At 37.4% G+C, this 17349-nt stretch overlaps 1 protein-coding gene across 6 annotated transcripts in view; it reads left to right on the top strand.

Annotated features, from left to right (window-relative positions):
• Sorcs1 (sortilin related VPS10 domain containing receptor 1) overlaps window positions 1-17349 on the top strand; it is a 555377-nt gene that overhangs the window by 435363 nt on the left and 102665 nt on the right. For all 6 annotated transcript variants that reach the window (XM_052714730.1, XM_052714729.1, XM_052714725.1 and 3 more), the window contains exons 10-14: window positions 5133-5279; window positions 12637-12739; window positions 13004-13080; window positions 15122-15213; window positions 16733-16840. In XM_052714730.1, coding sequence (XP_052570690.1) covers window positions 5133-5279; window positions 12637-12739; window positions 13004-13080; window positions 15122-15213; window positions 16733-16840 — 527 coding nt within the window. The remainder of the gene's footprint in view (window positions 1-5132; window positions 5280-12636; window positions 12740-13003; window positions 13081-15121; window positions 15214-16732; window positions 16841-17349) is intronic.

Genomic DNA, 17349 nt, shown 5'->3' on the forward strand with positions numbered 1-17349 from the left:
GGAACACATGAAAAATTGACACAAGAGAGGATTTGCTAGACAATAAACATGAAAAAAGAAGATGTCTGATATCCTTCCTTTAAATCATCAAAGAATTGCCTGGCATCTGGCATATTTTAAATCTCAAAGACCATTTGATATATGAAGGGACAAATGCTTAAAATATTCAGGTTATTAGATCTTCAGTAGTTAAAGGAATGAAGCACATGTTCAGGAATTTACTGAATGACTACAGAATAAAGGCATCAAATAATGATTACTGAATGGTCCCTATAAGTATGATGTGCCAGTGTGATATTTCTCTCACAATTCTCTAGAATAACAGGAAAATTTGTGTAAACAAGACAACCATGAGACTAAATATATGGGCTCTGGAGTTGGATGGACTGATGGACAGTCTGGGTCTGTGGATGAATGGCATTGGGCAGGTGATTTACATTTGAATATTTATTTATTCATCTGCAAAGTGATTACAATTTTTAATTTACAGAATACATGAAGTTGATTCATATATTGAGGTTTTTTTTAAAGGCCTCTCAAACCTAGCATTTATTTACTCAGTAAATTAATTGTCTTTGCTTGATTTGATTTTTTTGGAGACAAGGTCACAGTCTATATACATGGCTTGATCCAATTCATGGTAGTCCTTCTTCCTATGCCTTCCAGAGTTATTGCATCACCTAGTAGAGAACTCTTACTATCTATCTCAATAAAACAAAACCAGGATCCCTTATACACGTGATTGTACAATTAATTATTTTTAAGGAAGCTGTAGTGAATGATCATAGTTTATATTGTCTTTAAAGATCATGATGGTAGATGTCACTTTAACTTCCAATAAAGAGTTTAAAGGCTACTAGAGGGGCAGGTTATTATCTCTTAGATGAGTCCACAATGTTGAAAACAAGACATGGTACCATATTTATGAGAGGCAAAATGAAGAATACCGAAGTGCTGGGGACAGTGAATGAGGATAAAGACATTCTGACTTCTGGAAGAGGTGTATTGAGCTGTCTCTGAGGAGCAGACAGGGAGAAATACACTAGTACATTGTCTGTGAAATTTGAGTGTGGCCAGCATGAACAGAGAACAAAGTTGGAAAAGGAATACAGCACTTTGAAGACAATAAGTGTGCTGTTCAGCTTGAGGTTTAAGCTGTAGCACTTCACATTTAAAGTCAAATCAAAATGGTGTCTTGGCTTGAGATGTTAAATGGCAATAAATAACTTTGAATTGCTTTTGAGACTTCTGGAATCAAATTCCTCCATATGGGAAGCAAGGAGAGAAAAGTAGCTTCCAGTACTGTCAGCTTTCTCAGAGATTATTATGCTGAATTCAATAGGCATGAAATTTAACAGGTCCTTTTCCAGAAGAAGATACACTCCCAGTGTCAGGATGTATCACAGAATATTTATTGGTTAATGCTGTGTCTGTGTGAAGCCATAACTTCCAATGGATATTCTTTTCTGTATCTTCTGCCATTCCCCCACTCCATTCCATCCTAAGTATGCATGTAGTATGAGTACAGAGAAAGGTAATGTGTCAAAGTAAATATTGTCCCCAATATGATCCCACCCCTCTCTCTCTCTCTCTCTCTCTCTCTCTCTCTCTCTCTCTCTCTCTCACACACACACACACACACACACACACACACACACACACACACACTCAAATAAATGTACACACATCATGGATACCCACATGACTCCATACTTTGTGCACTAACTCTGCCCCTCTAATAAGAATTGATGGATAGTCTAAATAAGATATGATGAAACCTTACTTAAAAATTGTTGGAATAAGGAGCATCATTCAAAGGATTTCAGTGAACAACATTTCAGTGAAAAAAATGCCTTCATAAACCTCACAGTGAGCAGTAAAAGACACAGTTGACCATCTTTGCGGGCCAAGGTAAAGTAGCAAAAACAATTAAAAAGAAAAAAGCAACTCAAACAAATCGCCTTGGTTACAAGAGAAAAATAAGCTAACTCTCTCCAGCTTTTACCCCTGTTGACACATGTTCCCTCTTCTTTGCCAAGTTTTTATTCCTCAAGATAAACCTGAAGGCCACACTTTCAGAGATGAGTAACACAGCCCAGCTCTCTGCTCAAGTGGCATTTGATAATGCTAAGCAGTCAGGGGCCAATAAAGTCACCACTTCTACAAATCAAATGAACCAGCTCCTAAACACATAGCCTTTTGCTCTGTGACTCTTGTCAAAGAAAAAGAGAAGGCAGGTGCGGTGTGGTGGGTGGGGAGGAAGAGGTAATGAAATGACTAGAATAGGTAACATTTTTTTTAAATTCCTTTTGCATTTATTTTTGTAATCCTATAGAGGACTGAATGACTAAGTTATTTCTCACTTCTGGCTAGATACTGGTTGAGAGGGAAGCCCAGCAGGGCTTTGTGAAAATTCTGATTTATACAATTTAATTCTTAAAGAACTGGCAGTGTGGTCATATTTAAGTATGTAACAGCCTCTTGAACATATGCAAAACTAACATTGGGTTTCCTGGGAAGCAGCCCTTATGGAGCTGTTATAGTGAATAACTAAATATCATTGGTAATTAACACTGAGTTGTCGGGAAGTAGAACGCTCCTGGAGTTTATGCCTTCCACATTTGTTGAGAACCAACAATGCACAGAAATTGTTCTGGCTGTTGGTTGCCCAGAATGTGGCTTGTTTTCCTAAGTAGTTCAAAGTATTCCTCTCAACAACTCGTTTACACCATTTATTTGTTAAACAATCTTGTTCCAAAAAAGCACAGATTTGGCCCATCTCTAAATTATCCCAGATGCCAAATCCACAGGTACAGACTAATGAGATCTGCCTGTGTCAAAAACAGAATCGAAATGCATGCCTACTGTGGGTTGAGACCCAGCCCTTTAGAACTGACAAATTCTGAGCTGTCTGCTGAAAGAATTTTGGAAGTCAAACAGAATATGAAACTCTGTTCTCTGTGATCAAAAACAATTAAAATTTGTCAACACCTCAGTTTCCTTCTGCAAAGACTTGGGATGAAAGCTGTTACACAGGTTTGTAGCAATCCTTGGAAGGCGTCTATGCAAAAGAATGAGCATAGTGCTCTGTATTAACAAGGACAGGCAAAGCAACAACTTCTGCTTATTTCTTCCACTTAAAATTTATCACATCACAGTATAAAGGGTCTAAGCTCAGTAAAACTACTCCGAAATTCCATTTAAGTATTTTTTAATTCCCTGTGTGTATTGTAATCTAACTCTCCATTTTTTCATCCTGAAAACATGGTTATTGACCACTGTGCTAATGATGGGCATTGAATGAGTGAATGTGTGTATACATGGGATGTATCATTCAACATATTTTGGACCTTTCCCTCACTGATCTCCAATTTCACTGGATTGTAATCATTTCACAGGGACGAACACGTATTTAGTAAAGCTAAAATTCCTGAAAAGATAATCTACCAGTGATGATCTTTGACTGCACAGTTTGATAGTTTGCTAATTCTTAGCCTTAGCACATAGAATGAGGAAGCATTTTCATAGTTAATTGTTAGCAACATTTTTGTTTATTATTTGTTATTTTCATTTTTTGTGTTTGGGTGTTTTGCACATGTCTGTGTGCCACCTGTGCCTGGTACCCAGGGACTGTAGAAGAGGGCATCAGAACCCCTGGAATTAGAGTGGCAAATGGTTATGAGCTGCCATGTTGATGCTAGGAACCAAACCATGGTCCTCTAGGAGAGAAACTGGTGCTCTTAGGCACTGAGCCATTTCTCTACCTCTGCTATCAACCGATTTTAATAAGAAGACAACATCACGAAACTGAAAGAATGGTTATTTGATAAGAAAACAGTTACATTTTTAAATTTGTTTTCTCTAATGCCCAGTACATTTGGTGAATTGAAAGAAAAAAATAATAATAATTAAGTATGAGTCTTTTGCTGGCCAGTGGTGGCACATGCCTTTAATCCCAGCACTCAAGAGGCAGAGGCAAGGGATCTTTCTGAGTTTGAGGCCAGCCAGGTCTACAGAGGGAATTCTGGGGCAGCCAGGAGTGTTATACAGGGAAACCATGTCTTGGAAAAAAAAGAAGAAGAAAAGAAAGAAAAATGAGTCCTTCAACTGCCCTCTTTCATTTGCTTGGTGCTGAAAATACCTCAATAATTTAGATTATAACCATGCACTCTGAAATTATAGCATTCTGGGTTACAATCCGAGGTCTGATACTTACTCTGTGTCATTGACAATGTGACCTGGATGTGAAATAGAATTAGCAATTATTTCCCAAACAGACTGTTACAAAGATTAAATGAGAGATAATATATATAATACCCGGCATGATATCTAGCATACAATATAAACTGTCCCTATTTACTTAATGCTTGTCAAGCAACAGGCTTGAAAGTGTTGAGGTTTGTCTTTTGGAGACTGATGGCTGTAGCCAACCTATTATCAGATGATAAACCTATGAAAGTCACATTTTACAGAAAGGACCACAGTTTCAGTTTTACATTTCATGGATTTGACAAATATCCTATAACATATATACATCATTATGTGATCATAACATGATGATTTCACTGTCTTTAGAATCCTCTGTGCTCCACCTAGTCATTCTGTCCCCCAAGTAGACCCTGGCAACTGCTCATCTTTTTTGTGGCTCCATAGCTTTGCCTTTACAGGATGTCATGCAGTTGCCATCCTGCATAATAATCCTTCACTTATTAGTGGGGTGTTTGGATGTTCAAGCCCCCTTGTCATGTTACGGCTTGATGGTGTATTTTAGTGTCAAATAATATTCCATTGTTTGTACATGCCACTATTTATTTTACTTTCCTCCTCATAGTGAACATCTTGATTATTTACAATTTTTGGTGATTGAATAAAGTTATTATAAACATCATCAGTAATAGCAAAACAGACAAAAGATGATAAACTTCTATCAAACTTGTGTTATGACTCACATACAGCAGGGGGCGCAAGGCTATTGGTTTCTGTCAAGCAAACTTGGGAGGTATATCTAAGCATTTACACCTATCCTATCTTTCCGCTAAGATAAAAATTTGACAGTCGGTTGTTATTTTAATGTAAAAAAAAAAGTCCTTTCGAAAAATGATGTATTTTTCAGCCATGTCAATTTTTCCCAGGTAGCAGGGATAAAGGGAATGTTCTTGGCTAACAAGAAGATTGACAACCAAGTGAAGACTTTCATCACTTACAACAAAGGCAGAGACTGGCGTTTGCTGCAGGCTCCAGATGCAGATCTAAGGGGGGATCCTGTGCACTGTTTACTGGTGAGTCCTGCATGCTGGAGCAGCATGCCCCACATGGTGAAGGGCTAGAGTTGGTGTCCAACAAGATGTTGAAGATAGTTTTGGGACTTCTGTTCAGCTGATGAAAAAGATGAGCAGAATCCAAAGAAAAGAATGGTTAGGCCTATCGATTGTGATGGTCAGACATGGGAACATCTACCAGACTCTTGCTCCACTACAAGATTCTTGTTTCTAGCCTGAATCGCTTCTGTTTGTTTGATGTTTTGGGTGGTGGTGGTAGTGGTGGTGATGGGATTTTCTGCTTTGTTTTTGCGCTAAATGTTCTCTCTGTCACTCAGCTGTATCCCTAGCCTTCCATCTCAGATTCTGATAGTACCTCCAGTTTGAGGGAAATACAATGTTTTTCATCTCTGCTAAGGCTGTTCCCTGAGCTTTCTTTTTTTTTTTCTTTTTGATTTTCAAGACAGGTTTTCCCTGTGTTAACAGTCCCAGCTGTCTTGGAACTTGCTTTGTAGACTAGCCTGGCCTCAAACTCACAGAGATCCACCTGCCTCTGTCTGCCAAGTGCTGGGACTAAAGGTGTGCACCACCAATGCCAGGCTCCCTGAGCTTTCTGATAATTCAAGATAAATTACCAGTTACAGAACTAATAGTATATACATTTATCTGTAGAATTTGTGAAGTGAATGCTGATTGAATGCATTTTCTTGCAGATACTTTTCATATAATTTTGAAAGAAGTTTATGATTCAACAAAGGGTTAAGAATCATTGATCTAAGCATCCATTTCCTTCCTCTATATTCTGTTCAATGTATCTGCTTTAGTCTATAATGCCTGGGCTGGCAAAAAATCTGTGACATGTAGAGAAAATTTAGCCCAGTACTTGTTTTGCTCCTCAATGCTTTGTTGGAACACAGTTACACTTACATGGTTATTTATTGTCCATAGCCATTTTCACTTTAAAAAGGTAGAATCAGTAGCCGTATACACAGTCAAAGCAAGCCTAAGATACTTATTTTATTACTACTGAAAGGAAAGTTTGCTATCCATATCCCTGTTTTAAATCATGGCTTTCTTTCAGTGACCTTTCTTTATTAGATATGTTGGCAAGAAATTATTTGTATATTAAATGATAGAACAGGATCCAAGAGAAAAATGAAAGATGGAGAGTGCTATCAAAGAGTTTTCAGCTTACTTCTCTGAGTGAGACTAGATTTATAAACAAAACATTCCTTAGTTGTATCATATTGGCTCTGATGACCATGACATACTCAGTACATCAATGGATACAGAAATAGAGGAAGAAGAGATAAATTTTCAAGCTAAGTATATTGTTAATACACATAATGTTCTATAAAACAGCTCAGAAGTTATGTTTAAGATGGGAAAGATCACTTAGTTTTATAGTAAGGTCTTGAGATGTGCATATATGTGTATTGTATATCTGTCTAAAGCTATCTCATCTAAATGTGCATCCATTATTGATCACACTCTTCATAACTCTGGCTTTGATGTAATCTTCACTCTATCCCACAATTCTGGGCCACTCACTTCTCAGGTTCATTTCACATAGCAGGAGGCAGGTCAACATCTTTCTCAAAAGGATTCCAGCAGCTATAGCTTGACCTTATTAGTTGTAGAGGACATTTAACTTGTCACTGTGCATCAGGAAAGCAGTCCTAAATTTCAACTCCTACTCAGCCCCCATTGTTATTACCGGCAACTTACCAGGAGAAAAAATAGCCAGTTGTGATAGAACGTTCACAGGTCCAGTGATCGACTAAGTAAATGTAACAGGTATTTATTGAATATCTATAGTAGTCAAGGTGTGGGTCAGTACTGTTAAAATAGGTCAGCTTTCTACCCAACTATTCCAAGTTATGGAACTATGTTGTTCAAAGATTATGGAGAAGAAAGAGTTCACATCTTTCTATGTTATGAACTTACTGTGTTCATGAATGTCTTGCAGTGGGATTACCTATTATTTCTTTTAAAACACCCCATTTTCAAAACAGGTCTTTTCTTTCCATTCAGATCCTTGTTTCTTAAGTGGTTTTCATTAGTATCTAGTGATGTTAAATCTGTTTATTATCTTTTTTTAAAATAACTTTATCTTAAATCAGCACACTTATGTGCTGACTTTCTTTGCCAGCTTCCTGCATTAAATGTATACTTCAACAATATAAACACTATGACCATTTTTGACAATTCCAAAAATTTGCATCAAGAATCATACAAACTTGCCTCATGAAGAATTCAACATATATGCTGTATTTGTATGTTCTGTGTGGTGGATGTAGTCACTCCATTGAAAGGTGTTTGACTTTCAGATTTGATTTTAGCAAAAGCTGTGCATTTCCTGTCAGTTATACTGAGGGCTTTGCTGTAATATCCTCCTTCTGAACTCAAGTTGACTCCAGTGTTAATAAAATCAAGAGGTTCGTTGAGATTAAGGACACATGAATTACTGGGATGTAGATGTACGGGACCAAGGAGTCTTTGGATCTTCCTCCTTTATTAATCCTGTTGCTCAAAGCAGTTCAACATAAGCTTTAAAAACCAGGAAACAGAGTAAAGAGGGGAAACTGACAAAGGAAATAGGAAAGAGAGGCCAAAATCACTTCACAAAATCATGCCAAAGGCACAAAATAGGAGAGAAAAATCTCTGAACTACAGGATACCTAGACTGAAAAAAAAAAAAGAAAGAAAGAAACCTTCTAAGGCTTAGGAGGCAGTGGCAGAGAGGAGATAAAAAGTGATTTTAGATTGTATGTGGAAAGTGACAGTGTCACTGAAAGCGGAGACCAGTGATTAGAAAAGAGATTTTCCAGCGGGGCTGTTACAAGCATGGAACAAGTCCCAAATTACAGCCCCAAATGGAATGTCCCTGGTAAGATGTATTCTATAGAATAAGACATCCAGAGTAATTTGGGGCTGTATTTTTAGGACTTTCAGACTGATTGCCTAGAGACTCAGCTGGGATTTCTTTCTTCAGAAGACTGTTGTACAATTAGATGTGGTATTATGGGTCTTGGTTCACCTTCCCCCAAAGCCTCAGAATCTGGCTCCTAAGAGGCAGTATGTGAGCACATCTGAGCCTGCAGCAAATACTTGGGCCTCTGGAAAAAAAGCACAGGGTTTTATGGAGAGAGACCCTGACTTCTTTGTAGATTCATTTCACCTTAAAAACAAACAAACAAACAAACAAACCTGGAGCTGAGTAGAGAGCCGCTGTGAGAGATTCCCAAGTCTGTAGACTCTAGGACTCCACATATTGTGCTTAACTGAAGTGGTACTGGATACCCCATATTCAAACAACTCCTTTGAGGGTGTCCCTCTTTTTTTGTGTTTGAATCTTTACTGAACAAAAAAATGGATTGTTTGCTTTAATTTAGATTAAGAAATGTACAAAATTATGTATGCCTGGGGAAGTGTTGGAGAATGCTGCTTGGGGACTTAATGGCTGTCTTGTGCCTGTCAGAAGTTCTGATTTGTGTTTATAGAATACCATTCATGTTAGTAGCTATAGGGATGAGTTGCCATCAGTATAAGGTATAAAGGCTATTATTACAGAGGATGTGTCTTTTAGCAACAGGTGGTTCCCCATTGAACTTGAAAGACAGAAGAAAATGAACGGACCACTGAAAAACACTGTGCTAAGTATAGTAAGCAACAATGAAAAGACAAATATGATTTGTTACTTACCTATGAAATGTTAGTAGTGGTGCTCTCAACGTCAAAGAGCAAAATGTCCCTTAACAGAGGCTGGGAAGTTCTATAAAGGGGAAGATGTTAGTCAAAGGATGCCTATGCCTAAACAGGAGCTACAACTGAGACTCTGTCTCGGAAAACCAACCAATCAAGAAAGAAAATAGAAAAAAAAAGATGGGAGGGCACAGTGTTTCAATTAGACAGGAGGATTGAATGATAATTATCTAAGATGAAGAAATAATGTTTTGATTTAGTCCTGCTGAGTATTTATGGAGCACTTAGACTGGTCAAAATACTTTTGTTGGATAAAAGAAAAGACCAGGGTAGGCAAAGAATGGTAATTTGATCTGGAAGTTCACTAATGGGCTTCAGGGTTTGGGAACCCCCTGAAATCAAATGAAACTCTGCACGTGCCTTTACTCCTTTTGTTTGGTCTTTCACGACATGTGATTCTCAAGATCCCTTGTACCTCAGTAGGATAATGTTAGAGACTAAGAAGCTAGTATCTCAGAGACACTAGGAGGATTCATGATATGTCACAGCTGATGAATCAATTAATGACGTAAAGGACAGTTTCTGACTGTGGATGCTGGTGACCCCGTCTGTGAGTCAGCTGTCAGAAATCAGTTGGCATCAGTGTACATTCTCATGTTCGCTTTGTATGGAAGGAAGGGGGAAATATCAGGAAGTACTCTTGAAACGTCTCATTCTTTTTCGGTTGGAGATGATACTGGAAAAATCACTATAGCAACTGGAGCTGTGAGCATAATGTAGGTCCTCCACACCTGTTTGACAATGATCAAAATAAGGACAGGAAGGCAAGAAGAAAAGAGGAAAAAGGAACACTAAGTGCCCTTTTCTGGTGAAAAAGTACATGAGAATTTAGAATACTCTTCCCATGTCCTCCACAAACTTGGAACAGCATGATGGTCCTTACAATATACCCTTATATTAGTTTGTCATGGAATCACTTTTGACACAGCAGGCTGGACACAAAATATCAACTAAAACACAATCACTTGCTCGTGGTTTTCTTGAGACATTGGTGTCAACCATATAAACTCTTTGATAAATAAAATGAAAGAAACAGAAAAAAAAAAAAAAAAAACGGCATAGAAAATTCTTGAAGTACCAGCTGGGGGCAATCCAGTACTGCAAATGTGAAAGAGGGAGACAAGTCACAGAGATCATTTCTAAACCTTGCTACAGCTTAAACTGGTGCCTTTTCTTCTCAAATGAATGTGTTGGCCCTCTGAAAGCCAGGGCCAGAGAGCAGTTCTGAGATAGCTGATTGAAACACCCTCTTCTCCTCGTTATCACGTGTTTCCATACCAAATAATCACTGGTTCAGATGCCAACTGAGCCTCACAATCTTCCAACTTTTGCAAGCAGCTGGCTTAAGACTGTGACCTGGATACTTCTCTGTATATGGATGCGGTGCTCTGTTGAGTGATTTAAATGGCCCTCCATGAAATCTTTTTGTCTAGGGATAATGCCCAGGCTGTATGACACTCCTTGGAACACTATAAAGATGATGACATCATTACTCAGATTGATTTATACTCAGGTTCATGTTCAGTAAACCAATAATATATTCCATGTAACAACATAAAAAGCATCCTTGCTGTTTATTATAAGCCTTTATTATCCTGTTAAAATTATATGCAAGATTCCAGAGGAGATGCAGTGTAGAACTTGATTTGTTTTCATTTCTAGATTATCTGAGCAAAATAAAATTGTACCATACCTGAAATAGATCTTACAGGATTATTCATAGTAAAATAAATGTTAATACATCAGTTAAAGAAAGATCTATAAGTTACAGGTGACAGGAAAGCTCCCATGGTGTGATTGCTCCATTTATCCTGTCTTAGCATGGTCTAGGTGGCTCACATCTTTATCCTTGGTTCCTGTCGTCTTCCTGATGGGCATAAAGAAGTCAAGTGTTTGGTACTTTCTCCTTCAGAGCTATGTTCCCTCTTTCAGAGCTTAATGAACATGAAACTTTCCTTGAAAGCTTTACATGAAATTTTCATGCAAAACCAGTAATTCATTGTTCCTTAAAGGCTTCACTTTCTGTGTTATTAGTGAGAATTCCACTACCGTATTGTGATCTGTGATTTCATTTTGTAGGGTTTGGCTGCTTTTATTTCTGAGTTTCAGTTTTACTTTGTCATTTACTCCACCCTTTATAAATTTAATCATTGAAGTCCTGAAGCTCTCTGAATATTTACTGGCTGAGACTTACAGAACAGAATAAAAGTAATAACTGAGACACACTGGTGATTCCCAAAACTCAATTCAATAGTATTAGGAAATAATCTTCCTGAGAGATGAAAGAAGTGGGGGTTCAAACATAAGCTTGTATTTTTGACAGTTCAGTATATGTACTACGTTAAACAAAATTCATATAAGAAATACTATACATTTTTTTTGGAAAATGTTGATACCTTAATCAGAGAATTTGATCAAGGCCTCCAAGCATAGAAAAATAAATTTTAAAAATTTTCATTTAAAATTATATTACTACTGTATTTTGCCTATAAGAATGATTTTTTATAATGAACAAAACCAAAAAGGAGGTAGAGAAGGGATAAATATGATTAAAGTGTGTTGTGTGTGTGTATGAAAATGTCAGTGATGAAACTCATTAGTTTACGTAGTCAATATGCATTCATTAAAAAAAGAAACAGAATCTGGTGACAACACTGTGTCAATTGTTTGCAAACGTTAGGCCAGTTTCACAGCTTAGACAGAATTTCCTATGCTGAGACCATGCTCTGAGGTATTAATAGCTGAGCTGCCAACTGATTTCTTGCAAGTTCTCCTAGGTCAACTCACCCCCATTTCTTAGCTTCATGTCCCATTGTTCCTTATTCTTTCCTGGCTATATACTGTGATACTCAATCCATCCCCCTCTTTCTATTTGTTATTGGTATTGCTCATGTCCCAAATGTCCTCTCAAATATCTTGATCATTTCACCCGAATCCATAACCTACCCATCCTTCTTCATGTTGTACTTTCTCTTAGGAGCCAGTCTTAATTCCAAACTGGTCTTTGTTTCTTCACCATCTAGACTTTTATAATGTTTTGTTTCTATCTTTTTTAGGAGGACTAAAATACTTTCTTTACCCAGTAACCAATGGAAAGATCTCATGTCCTCTTAAAAAAATCTGTAATGGCAGAAATAACATTTTGGTCCATAATTGTTTTATGAGTTCTACCTAGTATTTTACAATTGTTAAAATAATTATCTTACTAAATATAATTTAGGTAAATTATGGCTATAATGGAGGTGTTTTCTTTTCACCAACCTAAAAGCTGCCATATGCTTGGTTCAAACTAGACATTTGTGAACATAATAATGATGGGTTGGTGGATGGATGAGCACAATGGGTAGACGAAGATATTCATAGATGGAAGACAGACTGGATAAGTAAATGGATGAATAGAGAGATTAGTTGCTCTGAATCTAGGCCTTTTAGTTTATTTTGTTTTGTTTTTATTTTAAAAACATGAGATAGAGTCTCGCTAGGCATCCCTGGAACTTACTCTGTAGACCAGGTTGACCTAGAATTTGTAGCAATGTTTCTGCCTGTAGAATCTGGGCTTTAAGTGGCCATGTTGATTATGTGCATATATGACATTCAGTTCTCTTCTTCCTAGCCTTATTGTTCACTACACCTCCATCTCAAGGTCTCTGAGAATCCCTACACATCTGGGATCATTGCCAGCAGGGACACAGCCCCAAGTATTATAGTTGCTTCAGGTAAGAAGTATGCACACTTTTCTTGCTATTGTACATGTGCTTATTTTAAGAAACAAGACATCTGTGGTTGGAATTTAATGAGCAATCTAAAAATATTTTTGAAAGCCACCTAAACCATTGACCTGAAGCAAGTCTACTGAAAATCCCTGCTTAGACAGAAAGTTTGCAGTGGATATCCATCTCAGGCAGTGCAGACTGCTGATGTGATCTGTTCCTGGCTCTTTCAGAACCTTCCTCCCACTAATGGCCATGCATTCTTTCTAGGTAATATAGGGTCTGAATTGTCAGACAGCGACATCAGCATGTTTGTCTCCTCAGATGCAGGGAACACTTGGAGGCAGGTAAGAAAACACCCTTGGTCTGGGTTTTTCTGCTCAAGTTCTAAGTCATAGTTCAATTTATTTCAAATCTAGAAACCTAAAGACAGCATTGTACATAACCTGACATGAATAATGTATTTATTTTTCTCCTTTTAATGCAAGTTTGAAATGAACCAATGAAGATTGATGCTTTTATCCTTTGATAAAGATATTTCTTATCAAGGGTCTATATATAAACACATCTGAAATCAAGTGGGAAAGGATTTTTATGTAAAAGAAAATGGGAACACTGAATCTATTATGTAAGAAATTTGGATCCTTCTGGGTGGATTGCACACATAAAGCTTAGTTGTCTTTATAAATTCTCCTTCCTTAAAGAGAGATAGAAATAGCCATTACCAAGGTAGTGTTCTGAGATGTTTAAATCTCATGTGTAAATGACAGAGTAATAACTATCAGACTGCATATGGTCAATAAATACAAATGGAGTCACTTCAAACCAATGCACTTAGCTTAACTGCTTTTTACCTTTCTTCTGAATGAAAATTAGATTCTGACAGCTGATAAAGCAGGCATTTAATGAAGTTTAGCTATCACAACAAGGTATGAGCCTAACATATGACTGTTACACCTCAATAAATATGTTTTAATAAGCCTCTGGTGCTTAATTATCATACAAGAGCTAGCAATATAAATTGAAATATAATGCACAGGTAATCATACTTAACAAGGAGCTCACTTTGCTTGAAATTTCATGAGAAGAGAAAGGAGAACATGATAGCCAAGTGCTCTGTCTTAGCTTTAAGCCCTCAATGGTACTTTCATATTTTGAAAAAGGAGGACAGAGGAGAAATTTTTGGGGTCTGAAGGAAGATGGACAATCCTAAGGAAAATTTGGGGGAACAATGTTAGGATTCCATTTCTTTCTTCTGACACTAAACAAGGCATAGAACTCTCTCCTTATACAGGCTAAGATCATATATTGGGCGTAAGAATTAATGAGGTTGGAGAGTAGATGTGTAGATAAGCTCCTTTCTGCACTTTGGAGGCCCCAAGTTTCGTTCTTAACACCCACATCCAGATACTCATGACCACTTGTAACTCCAGCTTCAAGTAGTTCAGTGCCCTCTTCTGGCCTCATGCATTTCTCTCTCTCTCTCTCTCTCTCTCTCTCTCTCTCTCTCTCTCTCTCTCTCTCTCTCTCTCTCTCTCACACACACACACACACACACACACACACACACACACAGAGAGAGAGAGAGAGAGAGAGAGAGAGAGAGAGAGAGACGTACTAAAAAATAATTAAACAAGAGAGAGATTATGTCTGTAGTATAACTTCAAGTGAGTCCATCATAACATTTTAACTGAGAACCCAGAATGCATTTTGTATAGAAAAATTTAGAGACTCTTTCCAGAATTTCTCCATTTGATTCGTTTCTCCACATCTTGTAAAAGACTCAATTTTAAATGTGACCAAAGTTAAGGATTTTATCTTAATTAGAACTGTTTGTCAGTTGGAAGGATATCCATGAGTCAAATGAGAAAACATCTATGTGATCAAGTGTGGGAATTTGGAGATAATTAGAAAATTATATCTGAAGAGAGCAATGCAGTGAAGTGAGCCTCACTTTTACCCATTGTTATATGTGCATTCTCAGTCTACAAATCTTAGTATATGAGTGAGACTATTGTACTAAACTGTCTCCAAGTTTCCTTCTATCTATATATGTACACTATTTACAATTTCCTAGTGTTCTAACATCATCTTCAGAAATAGGAATTGATAAGTACTGCCACAAATATGAGAATAAAAAGATGAATATATGCTGTTCATGCTTAAAATGTATTTTGTAGAACTATAAGATTATTTTATATAGTATCAGTGGTAGATGTAGTCCATATTGAGAAGCATTGTTTTATGGCTTACATTTTCTCAAAGATTTAGGGAAACCCATTTCTATGAGAGATTTTAATCTTCCTACATAGACTGATTCTCTGTACCTGGGACACCACATGCAGATGTAATGTAGTTGTATGCCTGTGTGTTGTCTTTCTCATCTAGATCTTTGAAGAAGAGCACAGTATTTTGTACCTAGATCAAGGTGGAGTTCTGGTTGCTATGAAACACACGTCTCTCCCAATTCGACACCTTTGGTAAGGGTACTTCTGACTTAGGAAAATGCATATGGCCATTTTTCTGGGCCAGCCTTTGAATCAGCCTTCACACTGTTACTGTGTTTATTCTAACTACCATCAACTACTACCACATTATTTTATGTTTGTTCTGTTGAAATAAAATTGTGGCCTATGTTTTTGGAAAGGGGAAGTTGGGGAGCAAACAGAAGGATAGGCAAGTGTTTTTGCTTCTAAGAGAACAACTGCATTAAGGTTTTCAAATGTGACAATGCCTGCATCAGTTCCTTAGTTCCTCAGTGCCATCACCTGAAACAGCCTCATTCACACTCTCCCATAATCTCTGAGCAGCAGGCATTATTTGCAATCACTCATCCCTAACAACATCTCATGAAGTTTAGTATCTACACAGCTTTGTGCATCCCACACAGAGACTTGTAGTTCATGACTATTCTGCTCTTATCCTGTTCCACCTGTGTGACTTCCTTAGTTTCCTATAATGAGGTGACAGTCCTCAAATCTACTTGTGTCTTGTACTGATAAATGTGCAAGGCCTAATGTCTGCAGGAGTTTCCAACAGCCTTCTTCATCTGTATTTAGAAGTGGTCCACTGCTTAATGAGTTTGTGCAAAGTCAAAAACATGATTCTCCTTCCATCTTTGATTATATTAATGAATCTAGGAGAAAACTGCAGAAGACTAACAAAGGTTGATTTGAGGAAAGGCATCCACAGAGAAAGACAGTGAAACACACCCTCCTGTTCAGTTGTCTCAGTCAGTGCTCAGGCTGCTGTTACCAAATAGCAAGTTAACTCATGACCATCAGAAATTGATTTCTCATGGTTTTGTGAACTAGAAGTATAAGACAAAAGTGATGGCCAAGTCCATTTCTACTGAACAACACCTTTTACTTTCAGATTCCTAAATAGTGCCTGTTTCCACACAGCAAAAAGGACAGGGTAATCCAAGCCTTTTTCTATAAGACAACAGTTCCATTGCTGAGGACTCTACCCTTTGGATCTCACTTTTACCCAAGTATCTATTTCCTAATATCATTAGTGATTTAATTTTCAGCACATGTATTTTGAAGAAAACATAGGCATTTATGTTATAACAGACCAGCAGAAATGCAGACTTCCCTTGCTCTAATCAGCCCATCCTTCCATATGCATTCATTCAGTGAGGTCAGCAAGGATGCATGTAATGTAAGTGGGACTTGCTTATGAGTTGATCACTTAGAGATAGATTTGTTTGATTTTGTCAAACTTGCAAAGCTTTCTATGCCCAGCACCACCAATAGGACATTGCAGATTTGGAGACAGTCCCATGAGGTGTCAGAACTTATAAAATTTCTAAATTATTTCCTGCTATTAGATTATTCCCATTTCATTTGACTCTCCCTTTTTATACGCCAACACATCTTTTCATAGTAGCTTGAATATCTCTATTTCTGCCTTTTGATATAATTAAGTACATCTATTTGTAATGAAGTCTCAATGTGTTATTGAGATATGAATACTGTTAAACTGTTCTGCCATTAGGTTGAGTTTTGATGAAGGGAGATCTTGGAGCAAATACAGTTTCACATCCATTCCACTTTTTGTGGATGGAGTTCTGGGGGAGCCTGGAGAAGAGACACTGATCATGACGTAAGTGGTATGGTGTAATTCCATCTTACTATCACCTAGAGAGGTCTTTTGCAGCTGAGCCTGTTGGAGTTGTTACTATTAATTTGGAAGTTGTTAGCAATGTTAGCACATCATACTTCAACAACCTCCAGCAAAGAAGAAAAAGAATGAGAAGCATTTTTGAAGATGCAGGCTGAGGGATGGTAGGGAAAGGCTGTGATCTTTTCTTTCTGTACTTAACCAGTTTAGGTAAATTAATAAGAACTTTCTTAATAGAAAATAAAGCTATTCATTTTAAAAGTGTAATAATGCTGTGCAACCTGGATTTATAGAAAATTCTAGACGTTTAAGACCATGGCATTTCATTTATCCCTGACTGTTTGTGTTACATAATTGTGAGGTGTGTTAAGGAAACCATGAGAGCAACTGGCTTTGGAAAATTGAATTTGTGTTCATTCTTGTCTGGAAAGCAATAATCATTAATTCATGAAAGACTTGATTAATGACTTAACTGACTACCAGTTTCAAAA

This window comes from Peromyscus californicus, unplaced genomic scaffold (assembly GCF_007827085.1).
Source record: "Peromyscus californicus insignis strain IS unplaced genomic scaffold, ASM782708v3 Scaffold_4__1_contigs__length_199733344, whole genome shotgun sequence".
NCBI classification, from domain to species: Eukaryota; Metazoa; Chordata; class Mammalia; order Rodentia; family Cricetidae; genus Peromyscus; species Peromyscus californicus.